Source organism: Coptis chinensis, chromosome 7, assembly GCF_015680905.1.
Source record: "Coptis chinensis isolate HL-2020 chromosome 7, ASM1568090v1, whole genome shotgun sequence".
Taxonomy (NCBI): Eukaryota; Viridiplantae; Streptophyta; class Magnoliopsida; order Ranunculales; family Ranunculaceae; genus Coptis; species Coptis chinensis.
In genome coordinates, this window is record NC_141462.1 from 62,625,927 (window position 1) to 62,652,146 (window position 26,220).

A 26,220-nucleotide genomic window follows, 5' to 3' on the forward strand; every position below is an offset into this window, starting at 1 on the left:
AAGCCTGCCGTGTCTGGCACATTTTCAAATTCACCAGAAATCCTTTGGGCTATGATGTCGGGTTCATTAAGGTTACTTGGATCTTCACTACCAACTAAAATCGCAGCTACTTGAGAAGACGTAGGAATACTATATTGATGATTTCCGGTTGGGTTATCTTTAATAACCAGCCGAACATTTGGTGATGCTAATCGCTATGCACACCCGGCCGGAAAAATTTGGACGATGGATTCTCTTTTAAAACGTTATGGATGATAGCCAATACCCGTCGGTCTAGTACTCCATTTTCAGCCATCTGATAATCAAGTTCGTGATCTATGTCATATATATACATTTGTAGAAATCTGGGTCTATGTCCTGGACTTGGTAATAGGCCACCAATACGGTGATAAATAGCACCCCGAGCTTTATATGTGTAAATTCCTTCCCTACCATCAACGAGCGCATCATCAATGTCAACGCCCATAGAAGTGAAGGAAAAAACATGGTTGTACGCACATATGTTTTTCCTAAATTCAACGCCGATTGTTGATTGAGATGCATATAAATTAATCAAATCAGTTGGCGTTACTATAGGAGGTAAACTAATTGTCCCATTCGAGCAACATAAACTGGGTGGTTCAAGATTGAATAATTTTGCTCGACATTTAGAACAATTCCGAGGTGGTGGCAAACGATGTGTTGCTACAATAGAAGAGTCATCATAGCCTCGAGCACAGTTATGATTACGCCTTCTTCTAGTCACAAAGCATGTTTGTCGACTATTCTTAACGTCACATGAGGCAACATGCTTTCAATAGTTAATATACATATTACATAAACCAAGTAACTTAATGCAAGTAAATCGCTTATATAGATATTCTTAATTTAAGTAGTGAAGCCAACCTTGCACAGCGACAGAAGGTTCTCTTAAACACGCGTTGTCGCCTCCAATTCCATCAACATCTATTACAGCATAAGCATTTCTTAATGAATTAGTTGTAACCATGTCTCCATATTCGTGGTCAACATCTGTTTATACAAATAAATAAAAAAGTTATACGCGATACCATAAGTTTATCAACGCAACCATAAGTTTAGATGTATAACCTACGAAAGGCTCGCCATCACTGTCACTAATGTTATTAATGTTATTCCGATCTGGATTGATGGTATTGATATCATATTCGTCAGGAATTTCATCAGCATGGATTCCTATAACTTAACAAAGTTACATTTTATTTTGTAAGTACCACGGTATAAATGGAATAAATCTTTTATCAAGACATAATGAAATTGAAATTGCAGCGGAGTAGTTGGTAGAAGGGGGTTTAGCATTACCGTCATTGCTTGCACTTTGCGGCTGCAGTTGACGTTGCATCGATAACGCTGGAACCAATGCTTCCCAAGTTCTGAAAGCATATTGTCGATATGAGTCAACCTTCTTCATGTAGTAATGATCCACGATCCACCTGAGTAATTGATCGGAAATATTTCTAGGTTGAGGTTGCAGGCGAGTTACCCTCTGAGTAATGCACCTGTTGGAGCGTAATGATACATTATAATTACTGCTTGCACTACCTGATCTATTTGGTGCTGCTTCAATAAATTCTGAAACTTCGTTTACCAAGTTGCGAGCGTAACGCCTTATATGAGTTAAACGACTTCGTTGCGTAGGTCGACCATCACAAACCAACTGGTTTGACATATTTCTTGTTTGGTGTTGTACCTGAGTAACCATCTGAGGCATTAAATTGTTGGAGTGCAATGATTCCTCAGTGGGAATCAAGCGAATAGCTGCCCACGCTATACGCATGCGGTCTCTTTGAGCAGTTATTGCTTCATTTCTTTGTCGTTGCATTCGTTGGTAATAATTTCTTCATAAACGATTTCTTCTCTCGGCTACCTGTGTTGAATCCATATTAGCTCGCCTCTCTCGTTCCCTAATCTGCCGATTTCATTGTTGTTGTCGTTGAGCACTATCATAACTTTGGAGATCTAAATTCAAATTACTTCCATTCAAATCTATATGCTAATGCTAAACAAACGGCAATACAAAGTAGAATGATTCAAATTTCACCGTGTATCTATTTTGCTAATGTTTAAAAGTGGAATACGATTAGAAATACTTGTGTACCTGAAATTGCGTTGGAAACAAACTTCAAAGATTTGGTGACCCAAGCATATGAGTTCAGTTGTTTCTCGTTGAAAACAATCTCGCTCTGATTATCCACAGGACAGTGTATGACACTAACGTTGGCAATAAAAATCCTACAGGTAAAGGGCAACAAAAATTTCATTACGTACCATCTTAAAGCAAATTTCCCAGTTGTTAACGTAAAATAGTCATATGAAAATAATATAGCATATCCAACTAATAAATAAGTATATAAATAATTAATGTCTCATAATGCATTTGATTAAAAAAAATAAAGTCAAACTGTAACCAGTATGTAGAGTGGTTAAGGTGAACATGTTAGCTTTAGCTATTCATCATTTTTTTTGCGTGCAATCTGTATGTGATGTAGTGATACAATTTAATAACATGCCAATTTTAAGGTGCTACATAGTCAATAAGGCAAAATGCCAAAACAATATTGTTGCCAAAATTATTATTGAAAAATCCTTTTAAGCTATTGACTGAAATATTGTTAATGGCAAGTCAAAAAAAAAAAAAAAATCAATCTTCAAACAAAACCCAATATGCAAAGTAGCTAAGTTTGATATGATAGTTCATCAATTTGAAGCCACAAAATACAATTTATCAACGCCCACACTCTAATTTTTTTTTAGGAACAAAAAAAGCTATGGTCCTATAACACGTTACATAGTTCATTGTAACATAATAAACATTTTATTGTACCTGATTAATGCACTATGATCATATACAGTTTTTTTTGCCACAATATACTATAACGTTTTTTGTACCACCTTTGTATTGCTGGGTACCAAAATTCTGTTCAGTAAATTTGGGCAAACGAACCGAAAATTACTTGAAGACCACAGAGGTCAGTAGTTAGTTTAAAAAACAGTAAAAAAAATGTTAAAACAACAAATGTCAGGGATTAAGTCAAGTAATTTTCCGTTTCAGTTTACCTATCTCAATGGTTTTCAAAGTTGATGAATTAAATTTGGGTAGTTCAAATCGACGTCAAACTGTATTGAAATGGTGGTAAAAAGCGAACCAAAACTGCAAAAATGAATTCATTACAATTTAAATAACAAAAGAGCTAGGGAAAAAAAAACAAAATAAACAAATTAGTAGATACCTGGAGTGTTTGATGATTACAAACAAACATTGTATAGCATCAAAGGTTTTTTTTTTGCTCTGCATAAAGCAGTTTAACGATTTTCTTATCAAACACTTATTACGAATGCTGTGCTGAAGTGAGGCGGAGGCAAGTATTTAAAGAGGAAAGAAAATAATGGTGGGGATATTAGAAAAACTTTAAATGTAAAGCAGGTTTGTTGTTTAGTGATGGTGGGGATGAAAATAGTATGCTGAATGAGGTGCTTCAAATTTGGGGAGGTTAGATTAAACATTCTTTCCACAAGAGAAGTTATAGCCACAGAGTTATGCATTTAAACGGGTCCCACAGAAGACTTTTAGAAAATTAAATAGCCACTTATCGGAACAAACAAATAGACTAAATAGGAAAAGCAGGTAGGACTCAAACTCATGTCTAATTTGCACTGCTCAGATGCGTTAAACCCTGTGGAGTGGAGCCAAGCATAAAAGAGGCGTACATTTGATGATAACTTCGAAATACATAAAAGCCCTCTATATGCACTTAAATTTTACTAAAAGCACGGGCTAGAAATGGAAAGCAAAAATAAATTACAATGTTGTCCCTTTGTTCGCCAATGGATTTTTTTTTTCTCAACATTTAGTAAGGGCAGCACGCGGGTCTAAAAAGGCTGATTACTTTTAACGTGCCAGGTTATTTATAGTAGCAGTGATAGTGTTTCTTTTGAAGGGCATGTAATCATTGGGCAGTCACAGAAACAGTAAGTCTAACATCTTTGAATCGTCTTAATTTGCTTATTAATTTAAAATTTTCATGTTCATTCGATCATGGTTGTACTTGATAAACAGTCAACCAACTATTTTGTGGGTACAAGTGGTGGATGAATCCAATTATTTCAATGCTAGGGTGCGACGGATGTATGGTTTACAAACTGATTTCTATCTCTCGCTAACACGATATGCAGCACATGATCTGTCTTCTTCTTTCTCAATCTTTGTTGGATTCATTAATTCATTAATTCGTTTTCAAATTGTGTTGATTCAGAAATTCAAGGAGCGTTATTTGGTTAATTAAATATGGGGAATTTAAAACGCTTAGTTATGTATGTTCAATGTGATAAGGATGCTCAAATAGGACTTTGCCATCAATTAGTTGTAAAACTGTTCACAGTTCTTTCCATCTTGATTGACACCTTGCTACTTTGGCCGTGGAGTACTTGATCAGATTTCATATATACATGTAGGAAGAATCAAATGATGTTGTTGAGTTATTCACAAATATTTCTTTTTTCTTTTTATCTCAACTATATTTTAGTGAGGAACCATGTCATGTTATCAATTATATGAAAATCCATATTCATGTTGCCTTGCATTCTTTTGTGTCGAGAATGAAGAATTATGTATTAATGAAGTGAGTCAAATATTAACAAATAGAATATGGCAGGATGGCCTTTGCAGGGAAGAAAATATTGTTTGCAGCTGGGCTTGACTGAAGATATATACCATAACCAAGTTGAGGATAATTTGAAGCTTCCGGACTTGAGGGGAAGTTCATCTCTACATCTTCTTATGGTTAAATTAGACATAGAAACATTGCCTTGGCATTGGTTAGTGTGTAGCATGCATGCACCCAACACATGGTGCTAATGTGTGGAAACTTGGTTATAAATGTGCATCTACTTATCAAAAACAAGAGAACAAGGCAGGAAACTAGTGTTAAAGCTTTCTATGTTGCAAGCAAAAGCAGGGCCACTATAACATTTATATCAGAGAAGAGGAGGAAGGCAGACTCCTTGAGTTGCAAGATGTTATTACCAACAACTTTTCATTTCAAACTGGTAGTTATAGTATATATATATATATATATAGACAAGTTTTTTACTAGCCATCTTTAGAACCAAATAGTTACTTGATACTGTTTGAATATTCCTTGGAGTATAACTATCCATTTCAAATGTTTATATATCTCTGTCAATAGTTTTACTTTTATCCCTTCTGAAGTTTGTTATTATATATACTAGTGGAGGGCACGTGCTACGCACGTGAATGATAGCAAGTATATTGTAATTTGTTATGGTAAAGATCGCAATTTGATTATTATTATTGAAAGAACTAATGTCCAACACATTCGAAAGTATTTTTAATGCCACAAAGTTAGAGCACCATCAATCATACACTCTTTCACTGGTGCAGTTCTTTATTCCATTTCTCATATGACTTCTCCAAAGACTCACTACACTTTGAGATAATCTCGAACTTAATAAACAAATAAAATGGTTGGAAATCTAGTTTGAGTATCTATCTAGGTTCTATTACAATGGTATTGTAATATATGAATTGTATGCGTAATAGTTTCTAGGTTCCCTTCTTTGCTTTGCAACATCCGCGATTGAAATCATCGGCCTCTCGCAATGTATGTGAGATGCACCAAGACGCGGTAAAGTTTTTGGCTGCCCTCTTCCATCTTGCTGTTAAGGTCCATGGAATGGTAGTTTTTCTAAATAGGGAACTGCCGACATAGAGATGAGATTGAAATTGAGATCTTTGTCGAAGTTGAGACACCGCATTTGGTCTCTTTGATTGGGTTACGTGAAGAGAATGATGAGATGATCTTGGTGTATGATTACACGGGCAATGGCACTCTAAGGGAGCATATATATATAAGAGCAACAACCCTCAACTCTCATGGAAGCAAAGGTTGGGGATTTGCATTGGAGCCGCTAGAGGACTTTACTACCTTCATACAGGTGCCAAGTACACCATCATTAACTCGGATGTAAAGACCACCAATATTACGGTGGACTACATTTGGGTCGCCAAGGTATCAGATTTTTGGACTCTCAAAAACAGGTCAAAATCTCAACCGCACCCATGTTAGTACTGTGGGTGAAAGGGAGCTTTGGTTACTTGGATCCCGAAAGTATTTCCGACGGCAGGCCAGCTTGACGGACAAATCTGATGTATACTTTTTTCGTGTTGTCCGCTTTAAGGTCTTATGTGCAAGGACTGCACTAAACCCTACCCTTCCAAAGGAGCAAGTAAGTCTAGATGATTGGGCTCTGACCGCCAAAGGAAGGGAATTCTCGAGGACATTATCGATCCTCACTAAAGGGAAAGGTGAACCCCGAAAGTGCTTAAACAAATTTGCGAAAACAAATGAGAAATGATTATCCGATCAAGGGAAGGATCGCCCATCTATGGGTGACGTGTTGTGGAACCTTGAGTTTGCTCACCAGTTGCATGAAAATCCAAATGGTGCAAGCCTCATTGCAGATGAAAGGTCAAGTAGAACAACTGGAGCCATTAACAGTGGGACTAATGGAAGCAATGGAGGCAAGAGCTCAATAGATGAACAACATCACTTTTTATTGAAATAGTTTACATTACTGAACCAATTGACATCACATGACCACCAAGGGTTCTAGATGTCTGTTCAGACATTTATTGAAATAGAAAATATTTAGAGTCATCATCTCCTAAAATATATAATTAATTAAGTATATATTACAAAATCATTTCTTTTAATCTTCTTCCACTTAGCACGCACCAAGCTTGATTCCTGTAAAACAAAGCATAAATATTAATATCAGTTTCAAAGGGTAATAGATAAATATTTAAGGTTGCTATTTAATGCATTTAATGGATGTCGAAAACATGCAATACCTTAGTCATATTTCTTCCGCATTCTCTTATATTTATGGCGCTTTGGTGGTTAAACATTCTCAAGTATTATCCTCTTTTTTGTAGCAGGAAATTCCTATCATACGTTGTAATAAAATGTGAGTATAACAATATGTATACTAAATTTTTAAAAAGCATAGGTGGAATAGAAGTGTGACAGTGAACCTAACCTCACATTCAATTACTTCTATGTTTGAAGTACCACATTCCAATTGTGTACTAAGATCTTCATTTGCTTTCAATGTGTTTGTACCCTATATATACACAATAATGTATTTGTTTAAATATATCGATATCTTGATATGCACATTATAATACAAAATGTTAGAATATATTTTACCGTTTCAAATTGGTCTGGAAACACTCTAGTAGTTGTCAATGATTGCCTCACTTCACCCGAAAAGTCAGTATTCATTGACTTTTAGTTCAAACACAAATGAGCAGCCAATTAGCTTGTTCAATATGTCTTTAACAACTTGAGATCCATTTGGCTGTCCAAAAAAAAATGAGTTAAAAGGAATAGAGTTATTTTATTATGCAATACACTATGTGTTAAAAAGGATAAAATTTGATTTACCGATTGATTGATATCTTTCAACTCAGATGCAGATTGTTGCACTAACGACTCAGCCTCATTTCCAAATACAGTCATTTCTGAGGTATCCGTATGATCCTTAATTGCATTTAAATGAAAAACTCGATGCTTTTTTAGTAAGAAGATTGCACTAAAAAAGATTGACGCATTGAAATATGTTATTATTTATACCTTGGTATTGGAGATGAGACAAATTTATTGCATTTGTTGCACCATTGATCAACCAGTTTCTTCCGACATTTATTCTTATCGCACGAGTCGTAATAAGGTTCATATGCATGTATTACTTCACAAATTGTTGCTGCACATGTAAAGCTTCTTCCCTGCATATCGCAATTCTTATAACTCACACACACCAAGTTATTCTAATATTAATGTATACTAACCTTGAATATATTATAAATTATATATGTACGCATAACTTTTAGTGGTTTCAAAGCAAAGAATTTCTAAAGCGTCTTTCTATTCCTTACGATCTCTCTTCCACATTTGATTGAGTTGATGAAGAACCAATCAACAACTCAACTTTTCCATCGTCAGAACTGTATAATCATGAAAACCAATCATGAAAGGATTTCATGTATCAACAACAATACACTATCAATGTGAAGACCATGTCTAGAAATTCATCGAAAAAATAAAGAAATAAAAATGAGCACCTGTTCATGATACTTCTAACTTCTGGGATTTCCAAGTTAAATAACAATTGAGTTGAATTTGTCGATGAGAAATGGTATTCATCTGTATTAACAATAATTATTAAATTATAAGCAAGAAGGGGTAAATTTGTTATATTAAAAATAAATGATAAGCTTGAACATTACCAAAGAATTCCCTGATAATCAGTGAAGTGACAACCAAAACAGGACCACTTGTAGCAGTTTCAATCACATCTTTGTCTATTAAATTGACTGTATTTCCCCATAGGTTAACCTTAGCTTCGCTTTCGCTGGTTGTTATTGTAGTTGTTAGCATATAGGTATATTTAAGAAAATAGACAAAATATGCTAACAAATTATATAAGCAAGAAAGGAGAAATGAATACCGGCCGTTGTCCAAATAAATTTCTCTGAAAGTGTGCCACTGTGGTCTCCATTATTTCTGAAATTTTTGTTAATCTTCCATAGGCATCTGCAACGAAAAAGTTGTGTTAAAATAATGATCTAAACCGATAACTTTATAAATAGACAATGATTAAATACCGAAAGCAGTTTCTAATATCACCGAAACGAAGTCGCTAAATCGCCAAATTCGAGAAAAAAATCAAAGTCATACATTGGGATTTCGAATGTATTCCATTAATTGTCTTAACAATTGTGTCCCAATTGAAAAAAGCCTACACTTGTTTCAACAGACGATAGTCATTGAGAACTGATGTAACACTAAAGTTTTCAATGTGAAGAACCCGTCCTTCTTGTAGAAGAGGCGATAGTGATTGTGCATGCCGTTTCGAAACAGTAGCATGTAATTGAACTCCCTGTAATATTAATACAAAAAGATCATAAGGTTTAAGTTGTTTTATCATTATGTATTAAGAAATGATTAAAAATAATAGTTTAACTTTTCCTACTTACAGTTTCATCAATTAATATCATATCTATCCTCATGTTGCCTATTTGTTTGTCTAACGGAATGTTTTGATCAAGAAACATTCCATTTTCTAGATAGTCGAACCTTGATTTTGCAACTATCCATTCCAAATGATATGTCGATAAAGGATGGTATCGAAGTCTCTTCCATATCCATTTGAACCTCAAGAATAAGCGAGAAGCCGACGTCAATAAATTCATCAAACGATCATGGAGGCAAAGAGCATACAAAATTAATGTTGGAATTTTGAAATGAAAATATATATCTAAAGCAATATACCTTTTCCATAAAAAGTGATGTAGTTTCAAGGTTTATGAGGATAGTATAGGTTATTTTGTCGCTCTCCTCCTCATGAAAAAAGAGAGAGACAAAGCCGGATTAGGCTAAGAACGTAGGGATTTGAACTTAAGTAGAAGCCCATATTTATAGTGACAATCACATTTCTAATGAGAACAGTTATAAACAGTTTTTTTTTTGTAGCAACTGATTGGAAGTTGGCAACGTTTGGAAAGTTTGAACACATTTGAACTGACACATTTGAAACGGTTCCATGTGTCACCAATACACGGACATAGGAGAATGGGCTATTTGAAAGTGATACACTTGTTATTTGACAAATTTTCATTATGCCTATTTAGGAGGTTTTAAGTTTTGTACATATGTCGGTCAGGTTACAATACTTACGCCAAATTCCAAATTCTATTTGAGTAACCAATTTTTTTATTTGGAGAAGTAGAATTGCCAATTTAAAAGGTAGAGTAATATCCGGTGCTAAAAATTAAAGTGAATATAAATATTGTGAACCATGACTTTGAAGCGAAATTATCTAATAAAGCCTTTGAAATAATTGACAGAAAAACCATGCCGAAAATGAGAGGGTCTACAATGTTTCAAAGGCGATTAATACTTTTAATGGTAGCAGTAAGAATACAATTTTCATATGATGGATCATTTTTCAAACATGATTGTCATTTTGCATCTTGGAAATATTCTGAGAGTGTAAAATCTCGAGGAATTTATTCTTCACAGACTGCCAACATCAAAATTGCCACTATGGTAAATTTCCCAGAGTGCAAATGTGAAATTGCCAATTTTAATCTTATCAACGTGTCCGTGTCAGACATATATTGCATGTAATTTATCTCGAATTTTGATATTTTGCCGTGTCCGACAATTCTTATCCGTGTCCAATCCAATACGGAGTGTCAATGTAACCTAGTTTTATTTCTACTAAGAGGGATATTTGCAAGCGTAACACTTGATTGGTTGTGGCTCATAGGCAAATGGTGGTCTTCTCATACAGGATAGAATTGAAGCGTCTTCCACAATATTTGAGTTAGTATTAAAGCTACTCTTGCTGATTTACAATATAACTAAATGAAGTCTTCCACAATATTTGAGTTAGTATTAAAGCTACTCTTGCTGATTTACAATATAACTAAATGAAATGGTGCAGTCCTGTAGCCTTCAGTAAATTTCTTGAAGTACAGCATATGTAGTTACAACTTGTCAGAGTTATAGAGCCTTCTTTAATTAGTACAGAAAACCGTCATTGTTTTTCATTTTCTGTAGTCTTCTAACCATCTCTTCTAAGAAAATGATCATTTTGTTTGGGTGGTTTTGGTGTTGCTAATGCGAGTTACTTGCAACGCAATTGACCATGTCTCCGTTTACATTGCCCAGAGAGCAATGTTAGCAACATGTACGCTAATGTTGGACCATCATGCTTTATGATATCTAGAATCAGAAGATCACTCTGTTTTGATCACTGTGGAACAAAAGTTACTAACTGAAGTCAAAAGCTCAAGCTGAAGACATGGAGTCCCAAAATCTATTAGTTGTACACTTTTGTTTTTATACTTTTCCAATGAAACGAACGTATCGATTGGATCCCTATAAGAAAGTAACTTGTACATGCTTAGATCTTGAATAGATAAAGGTTGACATGTGTGGCATCAAACAAAAAGGCCACATAGTGTTTGATAAGCATGTACTTCCGATTCTGCTTTCTGGGTATTGAACTTGTAAAGTGCAGCTTTAAGTTCGGGTGACCTACATAGTGTCTGGTGAAGCTCTTCGAAAGGATTCCTGTACAGATTATAATGATAGTACAATAATGTCAGCTATAACCATAATAAAATGACAATACAAAAGGTACACTATACTCAAAGGGTTACATAAGAATCTGCTAAAATGCCCCTTTTACTATAAGTGTAACGCACCTAACCGAAAGTAATTTGGGTTTGGGTTGAGGAACTTGCAATGCAGAGGAGATTACATCAGCTGCCTAACTGATCAAAGATGTAAGTGAAAAAAAGATGATTAGCCAAAGAAAATAATAACATTAACAATAATAATAATCAAGAATAATAGTGAGAGAGACATTACCTTCTATCGATTATTGTGAATGAGATGATTCTTCATCACCATTTGAAAACAATATGTCCCAATACACTACATTTCTTGTATATGTTCCACTATGTCTAGGTAAGTTTCCATTTTTCACCAAAACTTTTGTGTTATTCCTTGAAACGCCCTCGATAATGCAACATATAGTTGTCCATGTGTAAAAACATGATCATCAAGATATATACCGACAAACCGGAATAGTTTGTCCTTGCGATTTGTTAATAGTCAAAGCAAAGCTAAGTTTAACTGAAACTGTTTTCTTGTGAAAGTGAAGGGCATCTGTTCATTTTCCTTTGGTTTGAGAGGTATAATGGGTATAAACTCTCGCTTACCTCTAAATTGTCCGGATGCAATTTCAAAGATATATAGAATTGTCATAAAACCGAAGACAAATTAATCTAGTACCATTACAAAATCCTATGCTTGGATTAATGTTCCTAAGAAGCATGATGGGACAACCTTTTTTAATACTAATTCATGGGGTGGCAATCCCCGAGCAATAAATTTAAGAATTCTTGTTGATATAAGCTACTGAACATCATCGAACGCTTATCAAATGAATAATATATTGTTTCTTCCCCGAAAAAGTCTAATTACTTTGTTGTTAAGTTTATCTACAACATCATTTCTTGGTGCTAATAACGCTTTGTTAACAACGTAGTCACTATTACATCCATTAAGACTTAGAGAGGGATAAACAAAATTTATTAACGCATCTATCGATTGTTCACCAGTCCATTGTATTATCATATCATCTGGCAATCTAATCATGTCATCAATCACATAAGGTTCTTCACCATTACCAATACGCAACAGAAATTCAGCAAACATTGGATCGTTTCTAGCACGCATATTTTGGTTTAAATGATTAATTTCAACTTTTGACCAAAACAAAGACTTGATTACAGATGCATCAATAGTTTGAGCTATAGTAGAACGAGGAACTACTGGAAGTGTTTGACGGAAATCACCTCCAAGAACTAAGACTTTCCCACCAAAAAAAAAGATCGAGTCTAGAAGTCTTTTAAGGATGTATCTACAACCTCAAAGGCATGTCGATGAGCCATAGTTGCCTCATCCCAAATAAGTATGTCCGCCAAGACACAAAAGCTTGGCAACATCGACTGTTTTGCTAAATCTACAACCGGATGAACCATCTATGTTAATTGGAATGCCAAATCTAGAATGTGCGGTTCGTCCCCCGTAACGATATTGCCGCAATTCGGATGTTGCGATTTGCAATTGCAATATGACCTTCATTCCTTAAGTAAGCAAGAATTACTCGATATAAGAAAGTTTTGCACAGGCCTCCCCGGTCCATCTATGAAAAAATAGAATTTCTTTTTTCTTTAACAGATGGAATGATCCTATCAAAAGCCAATCTTTGTTCAACATTTAGGTTTTGAATGGCCATGATATCTTCTTCTTACCTCGGATTTCCAAAGATATCTCTTCATTTATTAATTGTGATAAACCACTATCATGATTATTGTTCATAGTAATTTTGGGGAGGTCGTGTCGGAAATACCTTTACCGCTCTCAACTTGACCTAAAATATTATCAAGATCTTTAAGCAAGCGATTAACCGAATTATCAACATTAGCATTTCCATCGCTTGATGAGGCATAGTCCTCTATCATAAAAGGATGAAACTCATCTCATAAGTCTCGTTACACCATTTGGTCGGGTATAGACTAATATTGTAGCAAACAATTGTCTCAAAGCGGAAGGCATATGTGTAGTTGTTGTTGCCTCTCTCGGACAACTCTTAATGCTATCGTCGGTTTCAAGCAAGCCTCTTTTTTTCTCACGATTCTTTAAAAGTAGAACATGGTGTGCCATTCACTATTAACAAATAATCAAAAGATGTCGGACCTCGGACATGGAGCAATAATAGGCGTAAATAATAGCGTTCTCCCTCGGAGAGGAACATTCATTCATTCTTCCTATCGTGCGTCGATTGAGGCTGCGTCGTATCCACTCTTTTCTTTTGAGATCCCAATAAAATATTTTGGAAATTCCAAGTAAAGAAATTTCCGTGCTTCTTCAAAAATACTATTAGTTTTAAAAACTCGTAAGCATTGTCTTGGATCTATGCTCGTTATCTACTATATCTTTAACTTTCTCATGCCTATAGTAAGTAACTTGTTGTCTATTAGGCAAATGTAACTACAAAGCTACAAATGTAAGGAAATATTCCATTCAAAGGGAACTTATAAAGTCTCCAAAAGATTCATGTGGGCATCCATCTCGCATTAACAAATTCAGATATCTCGTCCTGACCTCCACATGACTTAGTACTAACCCCAAACGACACCCTATCTGGACCTTTATAGACATACTTATATAAATATTTAACAGAAGTTATACTGGAACAAATCTCGACATTTATATGACAATCATATTTTAAAAGCAAATAAGGATTGTATGGAATTACCCAACGATTATCTAGCGTATGTTTTCCTTTAGGGACATGCCTCCCATTATCACGTCTCATATATGCAGCATATGAATCCGTACCTAGTGAAGTCACGGAAGCAAATGCTTTTGGAAATCCACTTTTACAACGTCTATCTTTCATACAAACAAAGATTCATATTTTTAATTCCACATGCATTATGCATCATATGCTTTACAACTGCATTATACAAATCAGGCTCAGTCTCAGGATCAGGAATTTCAGCAGATACTATTTCATCTATATCTTGAGGATTTTTTATTTTGTCATTTTCATCAAGGATGAGCAATATATGAGCATGGGGCAGTCCTCTTTTTTGAAATTCTATAACATGAACTTGTGCAGTAACCCTGCCTAATATATGCTTGCGAAAAAGGTCATCTTTTAATTCTTCAAACAAAGAATGAAATAGTCTAGTGACTGCATCAGGTCTATCTTGTGTAAGCTGACCTAAATCTATCTCTCTAATAATTGAGGACCAAGATTGATTGCATGTAACAGTAATAAATAAATCAGGTTTTCCGTACCTCCTTACTAATCCCATAGCATCTTGATAACGGTGATGCATATCAAGTGGACTACCCGTATAAGAGGATGGAAGTATCGTTCTTCTACCAATATTGCCTAGTTATCACAATTAAATATATTAGGTAACTATAACATAACAAAACAAATCAATATGAAAACTGTACAAAAAGTGTCATACCTGCATTGGTTTCTCCAGAATTTAGAGCATCTTGTAAACCTTGATACAATTCAGCTCTAATGTTTGCCTGATTATCACGATAATATCTGAGTGCCATTGTTTCTATTTTTACACGGATGTCAACAACAAATTGTTGAAGAAGGCGACAACCAAGAAGAAACAAAGATACCTCGCAAGGACGAATCTGGAATATATAATGAAAGAATTATTTAAAATTATAAAAATGAATTTGATTTTAAAAAGGGAAGACAGTAGAATATCGCAAAAAGCAAAGAAGAAGTTTATATTTACTTGAAGAATATAAGAATAGTAAGCGCGACAACTAATTCTTCTCGTACTACTACGATGTACACTCAGGTCCCACCCATATTCACCGAATGGCAATAAAATAGGATATAGCAATGGATCGTAATATCCCGCGGTGTCTGGAATTGGACGAATATGGCCTGTTTGTGTTTGAACTATTATATCTCTTGGTTCCAATAGTTCTGGATCATTATCACCAATCAAGACAAATGCAACTTCTTGCGATTCATTGGCAATGTGTGTTCCCTACGATCAATTTTCAACTCTTTAATGATTAGTCTGCATTGTTGTAAGTCGTCCCTCTGTCCAATTTGTCTAAACACACCTACAAATGGATTATTGCAATTATCCAAGATAGATTTTATCTTAGAAATAATGTGTATATTTAAATTTTCATTTTCAGCATGACGATTTTCAATCTCATGATCAATGTCAAAGATATACAGTTGCAAAAATCTAGGTTTGCTACCAGGTGTTGGTAAGAGGCTCCCTATTTTATGATAAATAGAACCTCGTGCACGATATGAAAAAACACCATCCCTACCACTTGCAATTTTTTTATCCAGGTCAACACCCATCGAAGTAAATGAAAAAATATGATTGTAAGAACGTATGTTTTCTCTAAAATGTTGTCCACATTCACCTTGATCAAGAAACAACTCTTTTAGTTCATCCAAGTCATTGGCCTTGGAAGATTTATTCTACCTTTAGAACAACAAATTTATGGGGTTTCATGAATAAATCGTTTTGCTCCACAATATTGACAAATAGTCGGAGTGGGTATCATGTAAGGGGTGAAGTTATGATCCAGAATGAATCCTCTCGCGCATCTATAAAACCCTTTGCTAATCCTAGAAGTTTGTGTTGATGCTATACGCGTAGACAATGTATTTGAGCTTTGAATGTGGTGAACTAAATAACAAAACATAGATAGACTGTGTTAGCAAACTATAATGACCAACATGCATTAAATTATAATGTAGATAATTAATAGAGAAAAATTTGATGATAAATTTGTACCTCTAGTTGTAACGTCATGTAATATGTCTGTATCTTGAGAACTCCTATTCCTTGCTTGCCGGCGAATATGTAAAAGACGCATCCTGATAGGATTTGTAGAATTGTTGTTCAATCCTGCATGAGAGGGTTTTTTTTTTTAAATGTATATATCTATTATAACGAAAGTTATGGTTGTATTTGCACATGAGTTTTAAAAATGATGGGAAACATTAGAAAATTTCAATATTTATTTGAGACATGACTACATATAATATGGACTTCTTATTAGTGTCTTTATACTGTTTCACTAATTCAATTTTAACCCTAAAAAATATTTTCATTATGCTTACATAAAATTCAACATCGAAGCATAATGAATCCTTAAAAATAAAATGCATGTTAGAAAAAAGTAAAACTAAATAATTTTTTTTTTTTTAATAAGAAAGGCCATTACAGAGTAATAGAGTTGTACCTGCCGTTTGGTTTACACGCTGGTGATAGCGATTTCTATCCCTAATCATACGGGTATTTCGCCGCTGTTCATTCTCAGGGATCCATTGCTGGTGTCTACGAAGCCGTTCAACACTTTTCATTATCTGTTATCCATATTACTTAGAAAATCAGAGTACCATAAAACCGGGAAAAAATAATAATAAAAAAGAATAAGATTTAAGAAGCTAATGAGAAGAAAATAAGAAAATTCGGAGATCGATGTTACCCAAACATTGATAAACAGCAGAATCGAAAACCCGTGAGAAGACTATCTAAATTCTAGAAGTTAAGCATAGACAAAATTTATAGCCTAAGCATAAATAAATCAGAAAATTGAAATTAGGAATAGTAAAAATGTTAAAATTCACTGAACTCACCTCTTCCATTGCAATTGAATAGAGGTGATTTAGTTGAACATGATTTACTACTACTTAACCCAATGCAGCACGATAAAGGTAAATCACATGAAACAACTAAAAAAATTGGGGCCTTCATTAAAGATTAAGAAAAGCATATAAATATAATAATATAAACAGGAACAACTTTGTTTGTTACAACCACTAATGCCGACTTGGTGAATGACATCAAACAATGAGCGTACCATCACGCGGTGTATAAACATGCTTTTCAATCTACTAATCTTCGTAATTGATCACTGTTCAACATCACTGGCCGATAGATAGGAAAACAAAATAACGCTAAACTAATAGAAAAATAGCATGTAGAAGATCAGGGAATAATTGGGCATGGGTATTTATTTTTGCCATAAGCGAACATTAAAAGTAAAAACGTTTGATTACAAAAAAGCAAGCCGTTTTTGTTCAACAGCACTATCTCAAGAGCATGTGTTCAAAGTAAAAAATAGAAACTTAATTTAAGAGGAATGGGTAAAACAACATACCATTGCGCTCGAAACGGGAAGTTGTGAATCACAATTGATGAAATAGAAGTGCTCTGAAATCAGAATGATCCTTAAAATTGAAATGTAAATTTCAAAATTGACTTTCTCCTCTTTGATTTTCAGAACTCCAAGCGCGACAGGAAAGGGATTGGATTATTTTGAAGAACAGAAACAGATCGATTTTTCAGACGGTCGAATATGGGAAAAAGGAGATGGGATGGTCAGAAGAAACACTCTTAGAATTGAGAGAGAGAGAGAGAGAGAGAGCGCTTTCTGTGTGATAAGAAGAGTCGGGATTTTTGGAGCATAACTGTTTTTTTTTTGCAAACTACGGGAATGCCCCAATGTTTAAAGGGCATTAAGAGTTTGAGTGGTGAAAGTTTTCGGAACCCTTTTTTAAAGAAAGTTTGGGCTAACTAATTTTTTGGTCCAACTAATTGAAAGCCGGGACTTTCTAATTATATAGTAGAATAGATATAGAGAGAGATATATATAGTTTTACTTTTATTCCTTCTTCTTAAGTTTGTTATTATATATATAAGAGTTACTGATAAAACAGGCTTCCCAATCAAAAAACAAATAATAAACAGTTTTTTTTTTCAATATTAAATAAACAATCCCCACCATGGGCAGGGCAAAATGGCTAGTAAGTCAAGAAATTACAGATTACAAAAAAAAACATAAAGTAAAATTCAGATCTTGAGTTCCCTCTAAGTTGAATTCTAAGACAACCATCGATCAATTATTCTTCGTTCTTGCTTGCTTTCTTTCAATGTCTCTGTTCTGAATTCATTAGTTCTTTAGTTGGTCAGTTTCAAGAATTTCCTTTTTTTAGTAATACTTCTTCACTGATTTTCAGTAATCCTTCTTTGCAATTGAGAACCACCATCTTCCACATTCTTCTTCTTCTTCTCAGAACTGTTGAGGTTCGAACCACCATTTTCCACATTCTTCTTCTTCTTTCTATTTGTTGTGGGTTAACCCGAAACTGATTAAAAACCAAGTTTTGAACACCTGTAGATTTCATCCATATATAGTGACAGTACGTGGAATATGTACAACATTGTGGGAATAATGCTGGATCCGGAATCTCCTCAAATTTATTTGCTATAAGTCTAAAACAACGAATTTTCTTGTAGTTCTCCTTGACTAGTGCTACACTGCTTGAATCTGAATGAAGTTGTCTATGTTGGAAATGAATGGAGAACCTAGCACCGATGCGCGAAGAAATAAAACTTTACTTACCAAGAGAGTCAACTACAGTGATTCTTTGGAATTTGGATTCTATTAGTGTTCTTTTTCTACTATTTAACTTTGACACTTGATCCTAGGAAAATAGTTCACCAGGAAATGTTAACGTGTTCGTAAGTATACACGATAGGTTATAATATAACTAGTAAATTCGTGGACGGTAAAAATTCAAAATTCGGTACGGAAATTATTCATTAAAAATCCAAAAATTTGGATTCTTATTCGTTTAAAAATTCGGCCCAAACAAACGAAAAAAATGTCAAACATATAATTCATGTTTATACGGGTATAATACGAAAAAAAATCGGTCATATTTTGTTGCATTATAAATTTAGAAGGTAATATTTTGTCCAAATTGTAGTGTGTTTTTTTTTCATTTAAAAATACGAACCTTATTATTCGGCAATTATAAGCCTAGATCATAGAATTCGAATATTAATCCTTAGGTAGTTAGGTTTGAAACGTTCGCCTTATTATTCGTATTATATGAAAAAACGGGTATAAAACGGAGTATTACTAGCATATATACACTATTACGTAATAATCCTTGAATACAAGACCATATTAGTAACTTCAGTTATCCGTGTGTGTTCACAATATTATTTTTCATACAAAGCCCTTAAACCTGTTAATGTTTTTTTTTTTTTAATGCCAGTACAAAATAAGTAATTCATTAATTGAAAAAAGGTTTGAGAGTCTCTGGCCTCAAAGTAGCAAGAAACCCTCCCTTAAAATTTAGCATACATGATCAGCAAGAAACATTGAAAACCCTTCTAAAGTAACAGCAGCCATTGTGGCCAAAGTACTCCTATCCACAATAGGGACAAGTGTTAATTCACTCCTAAAGCTTGAACTTGCCTCGATGATGTGTTGGGTGTGATCCATATTGGGGGTGGCATAGCTAAGAGAGTTTCACTTGGATACAGAAATGGGAATTTGCTGAAACTACCATCTTCTAAATTGAATATGCCCGTATCATCGCCTCCAAATCCATGTCCACGAAAATAACCCCAAAAGTCGTCCGTGAAGTAGATACAGTTCGGCTTACACCCTGAGAAATTGCTAGACCGCAGCGAGAACGAGCTGTTGTATCCCAAGAATAGAGTACGATCGCAAAGGCTTTGAATTTCAAGCCACTTATTAGGACTTCCAAAATCCAACTTATAAACTTGGAACCCAATTGTTTTCTGAAGTAAAAGTTGCATGTTATCAGTTTTTCCATCTTTGTTCTGATGTAAAGGTTGAATATTATCAGTTTTTTTATCTTTGTCCCCAACAATATGCCTATGCACTACCAATAGGTCGCCTGATGATTCCAAAATATAAGACCGATTGCCCATCTTTCCCGGAGGTTCAGATATAATTTGTTCCGTATAGGTATAGTGAATAGTTTCAGGTGTTTCTAAACCACGAATAACAACCACATACCCATTGTGATGAATAGCATAGAAATTCCCTTGGTAATACGTGACATCACTAAAGTGACGAGACATATTGTCTAGGGTAACTGGAATCCATACTTGTTGATCCCCGCCAATCCTATAAAAAGCTAATGTGTCATCCCTAGGACCTTGTATAGCCATAATTATCGCACCACTAGTAACCAAAGACGATGACATTACAACCTTAGCTATGAACATATCTCGCATATAACTTAATGAAAAATAGTAGTTATCAAACGATCCAATCCAGTAACCTTGTAAACGAGATTCGGAACTTCACCTTCTTCTTCGCGCAGTAGTATTTCCTGAACACGAGGAAATTCTGTGAGAGGTGGAAGGTAGAGTAAAGATCTTGAGAAAGGGTTGAATAGTTGAACCTCAGAATTTTCGTGCAGTCATCAACCAACCTCCTTGAAAAGACCCACATATTCGTCTATTAGTGAGTTCCGGCATCTCTGCCTTGTAAATCTTTCCATCACAGTAACTAAAGAAACCTACGTCTTTGTCGTTAAAACCCATCGTGCCAGATTTACTAATGACGTAGTCCTGGCTAGGAACAATGAGCCATGGAAGATGATTTCGAAACTGTAGAGGCCCGCATATGATTTTCAACTCTCTGCAGACGTAACCGAATCTAATTATATCTGGGAGGCTCAAACGTTCTACAATCATATCTAACAGATGCTGTGGTAGTGTTAGCAAGTGATCCATCCTCAAATCTCTCTCAATTATCTCACACATACATACACTCCGTATAATTAATTATAAGATACTTAACAGAATTCCTAGTATCCAGTTTATTCAGTTTCAGAATTACTCAGACATCCAAGTTTCCAATCCAGATCCAAAGGCAACATTATATATAAAAAGAAGCCGCCAACATTCTTTCATCAAAATAGAAACCGACAATTCTGAAAACGAAAATATACTACAGTAGAATTATCCCGACTTGGGTTAGTGGACTAAATTAATAATTTCGCTAAATTTATAAGATAATAGATTTCAAAACAATCTATATAGGGTTTAGTGGATCTCATTTATTACATAAATTAATAAAAAAATACAAATGAGGTGAAATATTATGCATTCTTAAAATTTCTTAAAATATGAGTCAAGTGCTGTTTGTCTTGTGGTGAAATTTAAGTCAAATTGGATCTCATCTCTAATCTTTCATAATGGCGCTAAGAAATACATATGAAGATAATATAATATGATCTTTAACACCATAGAAAAATATTTCTAGAATAAACTTCAAAAATTCATAAACATTTAGATAACTATTAATTTACGGATTAATTAAAACCCCACTTAATTAATAGAATTTGTCAGGTCCTAAGGGTATTAAATTTGCAGGCCTCACTGTTAAGCCCAGGCCCACACACACTGTCTCTCCCCAGCTTGGGGGTTTTGGGGAGGTTTAAGCTCAAAATCACAAAAACATTTCCTTTCATTTTATTTGAACAATGGCGTCTTCAATGTCAATTTTCTCAAGAAGGCTAATAACAACTCCTTCCTTTCTTCTCTCCACTACAAAACCATCACCACCACTACTCTCCATGCATTTCTCCACCACTTCTAAAGAAGATTCCGATTTCGATGACTTAGGACTTGGACCAGAACTTAACTTAGAAGACTCATCATCATCATCATCATCATCATCTCGAAATAACACAAATGAACAAAGACCCACTTTTCAAAGACCATTAGAAAATGGTTTGGACACTGGGGTTTATAAGGTAACATTTTCATAATTAGTTCAAATTTGACTTCTTTTTTAGATTCTTTGTCGAGTTTATTGAAATTGGTTATTGTAAATGTTGATTAATTTCTGAAATGGGTGTTTTTGTTAGGCAATTTTGGTGGGGCAAGTAGGGCAACTACCATTTCAGAAGAGATTGAAGAGTGGTCGACCTGTAACTTTGTTTTCACTTGGGACTGGTGGAATTAGAAACAACCGGAGGCCGTTGGATAATGAAGAGCCGAGGGAATATGCGGATCGTTGTTCTGTTCAGTGGCATAGGGTTTGTGTATATCCTGAAAGGTTGGGTGCACTTGCGCTGAATCATATCAAGCCTGGGTAAGATACTATTCACTTTATTTTAGTTTTTAGTTTAATGAGAATGCGTTTTTTCATTTCATTTCACTTTAGTAATAGTTACGTTTTTGGTTGTTAATAGAAAAGAGCTAGCTTGAGTCATATCATACCCATGGTTCTTGCCATCTTAAGCGCATGTGATACTTCTCCCTAAATGACAATATTTTTTCGCAAGTGCTACAATCATGACTATACTTGTGGACATCAACCTCATTATGTACTAAATGTCATGAATCAGCTTCTCAGTGGGGTCAAAAGTTGATCTGCTTCTTTGGATTAATTACTGGCTTTTCAAAATTGGACCATGGCTAACCATTTTATTTGTGGATGCCATATGAGTTTGGTATCTATTTTGCTTTAAGTGGAAGAACAAAATAGACGATAAGGAAGGTCAGTGACCCACAACATATTGCAGTCTTGAGGACTTTTGAGACGTCTATTGCTTCATATAAATGGAGCTTTCGTAGCCATTGAGTTCCTTAGTAAGCAAGTAACTCCACACAAGAATGTCTAAAAAATTTCAATCTGTAATATTTTCTGACCTGAAGTAATAGATACCTGAGATCACATTTGAATGTGTCTATGTACTTAAACGTTCTAGTATAATATGCAAAGTAACGTGGACATTCATAATTTCATATTCTTTAAAATATTCGTGTCTCTGATGACACTCATGTCCGACATGCGGACACGTTGTGCATATGATTTCAAACTAGGATTTTTTTCTTTACCCTAAAGGACTTAGAAAATAAGCTATTAACATAGCTACAACTCCATTGTATTCATAGTTATTTATTTGTAAGGACTAAGGAGGTATTTTGTAAGGTCTCGAGACTGAGAATTCGTTGTGTAACTTTTTTTGATACGTAACGATTAATATACTAACATAATAAAAGATATAGTTATCGTTTTCTTTTTTTATTAGTTGTGTGCCCGTGTCCTACTTCATATAGGTCATCGTGTCGGACACCGACAAGCATATTCGTGTCAATGTGACTTAGAGCATCTTTAGGAGAGCTACCAAAAAAACACCAAAATTTTGAACTAAAAAAACACCAAACCAAAAAAACACTAAGCAACTTTAAGAGTAACATCAAATTTTCGACATCAAACTACGCGGTTTTGGATAAACCGCGCCATATAGCCCACGCGGTTTTTCCAAAACCGCGCCACTAAAGCCCAACTGACAGGCCCAAGCCTACGCGGTTTTGAAAAAACAACACCATATATCGCACATAAACTTTTTTCTTTTTTTTCTTTCCCAATCTTTGGCGCAGTTTTGTGAAAACCGCGCCATATAAGCCCAATTAGAAGCCCAAGCCCACGCGGTGTTGGCAAAACCGCACGGTTTTGGCAAAACCGCGTAAGTGATTTGATATAGCACCAAACCTGGAACCAAATATTGGCCGATTTGGTGTTTGATTTGGTGTTTTTTTGGTGTTTTCATCAACATGTGACTCTCCTGAAGTTGAAAAAACACCAAATTTTTATGCTAGGTTGATATCACTCCTAAAGATGCTCTTAGATAACATGTTCTGTGTAACACTTTAACTTTAACCGCATGTTGTGATTTGTCACATTCAAGTCTCTTGTTAAGTCAAATTCACTTATATTCTAAGATTGAGAGCATCCATATTAAAATTTAGGATGCAAATGTGTTTGTGCCTTGACAACCTGATGTGGGCATTTGTGTGTGTCTGTATGTGTTATTGCATTAACCCATTAACACATGATCAGCTTCCAAAGGGGAACAACCTTTCATTCTTATTGCGTGTTAAGGAACCTTGTATTCTTATTGCATGGTAAATGTGTCTGTGTGTGTGTTAGCGCTCTTGGAACAACCACCAAGACTGAACCTTGAAAGCTTACCCTCTGGCCACTGTAAGGGTGTGCTTGATACTTTGATTGCATAAAATAATCTTTACTTTCCCATCCTCGAATATCAACCTTCTTCTCAAATTCATACTTTGAATAAGGGTGTTTTTGCTATGATCATCATCAGTTTCTTCAAACCTTTGTGTGATCATTCTAAAGATTCAATTTTTCATGGATAAACTTTTTCTGCCACTGCCAACAAGTTTTGTAATGGTTAAATGGGGTTATTAACAACTATAATTAGGTTTTATTAGATGTTTATTACCTTTTAGTATTAAATCATTCTGGACGAAATTTCTCAATTGCACCGTTTTGACTCTCTTAACCCTTTGATCTGACAAGAATGCTTTAGCCTTTAGCTTACGTAATTTGTTATTTGTTATTTGTTATTACAACCACGTTGTATGTGATATAACCCATTAGGACTGCACACCTTCCTATGTCAGTTTTTATTGCAATTTACTGTTTAGCGTCTCTATTGATAAAACAAATAAGTGAATTAAGGAAAGTTTAAATAATCAATGTGGGTACAATAGGAGTGGGATAGAGGTGTTCTAGATGGATGTACAAAGTATTGTGTGTCAATATTGGTGTCATATCCTGTGGATACTGATAGTTTGGGCACATTTAAGTATCCAGGTATCATAGGATTCATAGATCGCATGTTATGGTAATTTAATCAACACTGAGGGGATTTGCCAATGATAACACTTCATTTCAGCATACAAATGTGTTTCTTGCCTTTTGTTTCAGTCATAGGTATCTCTTTTTTCCATATGGTTGAGATCTATTGTATGCTAATTCCTGACTAGTGTAATATGTTTGCACTCTTAATCTAAATTTCTTGCTTTATTAACTGGTTTTGTAGGTCTACTATGTATCTGGAGGGAAACCTGGAGACGAAAATCTTTAATGATCCCATAAGTGGTCTTGTTAGGCGTATAAGGGAGATTGCTATACGTCGAGATGGTACGTTAAGCATTATACTCCTCTTATTTAAATGTGCCAAGAATCGATGCAATTATTCTCTGATCTGGATGTTAGAAAATATGACTTTGATACAGAGCAAGGATTTCATATAATTACTTTTTGATGTGTTCATACATTTCGTATCTTAGCCTTTATCATAAAATTTAGTTCTGAAGGGATTCTAAGTGAATATCATCAGAGAGTGAATTTGATTTGGTTTTAGACTTTTAGTAGAAGCTCTATACACTCTGTAGTTCATCCAATGTAACAGAATCTTCTGCATTTGATCATGCAGACTAGGCCACTTAACTGTTCCTGATCAGCGATGATCATCTAAGTGAAGCTTTCAATATGACGAAAGATATTGAAAGTATATGGCCTAGGCACAACCATTCTTAAGGTTCTTATTGTTGTTCTTAAACGTATCATGTGCAGGTCGGCTTGTATTTCTCAGTAAAGATGGTGATACTGGAGAATCAAATCGAGCAGACATGAAGGGTGTTGGCTATTTCTAATTGCAGAGTTGAACAGTCTTGGATGACAGGATGAGGCACCAATGTACAAACTAAAGAAATGGCAGATCTCATATTGAGAAGTAGCCAAAAGGCCAAACTCTATCTCTGTAATATTTTCTAACTGTCAGTTTTCACTTTGAGAAAGTTACCATTGGCATTGGATCATAACATTAAACCTTTTTGCTCAATGAGTTACTGCAGAATTTTCTTTACCAGAAACCAACATTATGTTCAGTTGTTTTTTTTTCAATTTTCAATGTAGTTTCTGTATGATCTCTTTGATATCTTCTAGAGTTCTATCCATTCCGTTAAATGGGGAAAATAAAAGAAATAGGAAACACTTATTTCAGTTGCCCCATGCCTTTTTTGCTGCATATTAAGCTAGTATATATGTTTGTATACAAAGTAATTTGATATCCTTCACGCAAGGAGGGCGAGTCGAATATGGAATCACAATCTCAACCTTACATTCCAGATTCCTGTGATGCAATGGCTTGGTACTGGATGCTTTCTGAAGATGGCACAATGTACAAAATCTACTTGTAATAATGGTTCTTGGTCCTGACTCCTTTAGGACTTGATAGGATTAACCATTTTGGTCAGACTATTTGTGACTTTTTTTTTTTTTTTTAAAGAAGAGGGGGGCGGTGAGTAATAATTCTTAATGCAGATAAGGGCATTACGTATTTAAAGTTGAATACCATATCACC

At 34.8% G+C, this 26,220-nt stretch overlaps 3 protein-coding genes, 2 long non-coding RNA genes and 1 pseudogene across 11 annotated transcripts; 2 read left to right on the top strand and 4 right to left on the bottom strand.

Annotated features, from left to right (window-relative positions):
- Nucleotides 1–4,663: 4,663 nt before the first annotated feature.
- LOC147488309 (receptor-like protein kinase ANXUR2 pseudogene) lies at nucleotides 4,664–6,779 on the top strand (annotated as a pseudogene).
- A 297-nt stretch (nucleotides 6,780–7,076) lies between these two features.
- LOC147488310 (uncharacterized) lies at nucleotides 7,077–7,587 on the bottom strand. Its single transcript, XR_015201357.1, has 3 exons — nucleotides 7,485–7,587; nucleotides 7,248–7,398; nucleotides 7,077–7,161 (listed from the first exon to the last, which is right to left on the bottom strand). It is a non-coding gene; the product is annotated as an uncharacterized LOC147488310 (long non-coding RNA).
- Nucleotides 7,588–7,975: 388 nt separating this feature from the next.
- LOC147488311 (uncharacterized) lies at nucleotides 7,976–8,452 on the bottom strand. Its single transcript, XR_015201853.1, has 3 exons — nucleotides 8,327–8,452; nucleotides 8,162–8,243; nucleotides 7,976–8,044 (listed from the first exon to the last, which is right to left on the bottom strand). It is a non-coding gene; the product is annotated as an uncharacterized LOC147488311 (long non-coding RNA).
- Nucleotides 8,453–11,314: 2,862 nt separating this feature from the next.
- LOC147488312 (uncharacterized) lies at nucleotides 11,315–17,685 on the bottom strand. 7 transcript variants are annotated; one of them, XM_086574908.1, is made up of 6 exons: nucleotides 17,364–17,674; nucleotides 16,443–16,566; nucleotides 15,992–16,105; nucleotides 14,666–14,849; nucleotides 14,487–14,583; nucleotides 11,315–11,383 (listed from the first exon to the last, which is right to left on the bottom strand). In XM_086574908.1, exons 3-6 carry the CDS (start codon nucleotides 16,007–16,009, stop codon nucleotides 11,380–11,382), a joined length of 303 nt encoding a protein of 100 aa, XP_086431034.1. In that variant the 5' UTR covers nucleotides 16,010–16,105; nucleotides 16,443–16,566; nucleotides 17,364–17,674; the 3' UTR covers nucleotides 11,315–11,379. The 7 variants fall into 7 exon arrangements, 6 of the variants coding, with proteins under 6 accessions (XP_086431034.1, XP_086431033.1, XP_086431030.1 ...); XM_086574907.1 differs by having other exon boundaries at nucleotides 11,324–11,379; nucleotides 17,364–17,676; XM_086574904.1 differs by lacking the exon at nucleotides 11,315–11,383 and adding an exon at nucleotides 11,476–11,575 and having other exon boundaries at nucleotides 17,364–17,679.
- A 1,759-nt stretch (nucleotides 17,686–19,444) lies between these two features.
- Nucleotides 19,445–20,263, bottom strand: LOC147488313 (F-box protein SKIP23-like). Its single transcript, XM_086574342.1, has one exon. The coding sequence runs from the start codon at nucleotides 20,261–20,263 to the stop codon at nucleotides 19,445–19,447; it is 819 nt and encodes a 272-aa protein (XP_086430468.1).
- Nucleotides 20,264–21,363: 1,100 nt separating this feature from the next.
- Nucleotides 21,364–25,744, top strand: LOC147488314 (Nucleic acid-binding, OB-fold-like protein). Its single transcript, XM_086573240.1, has 4 exons — nucleotides 21,364–21,792; nucleotides 21,907–22,133; nucleotides 24,895–24,995; nucleotides 25,431–25,744. The coding sequence occupies exons 1-4, from the start codon at nucleotides 21,520–21,522 to the stop codon at nucleotides 25,508–25,510; spliced, it is 681 nt and encodes a 226-aa protein (XP_086429366.1). The 5' UTR covers nucleotides 21,364–21,519; the 3' UTR covers nucleotides 25,511–25,744.
- Nucleotides 25,745–26,220: the final 476 nt, after the last annotated feature.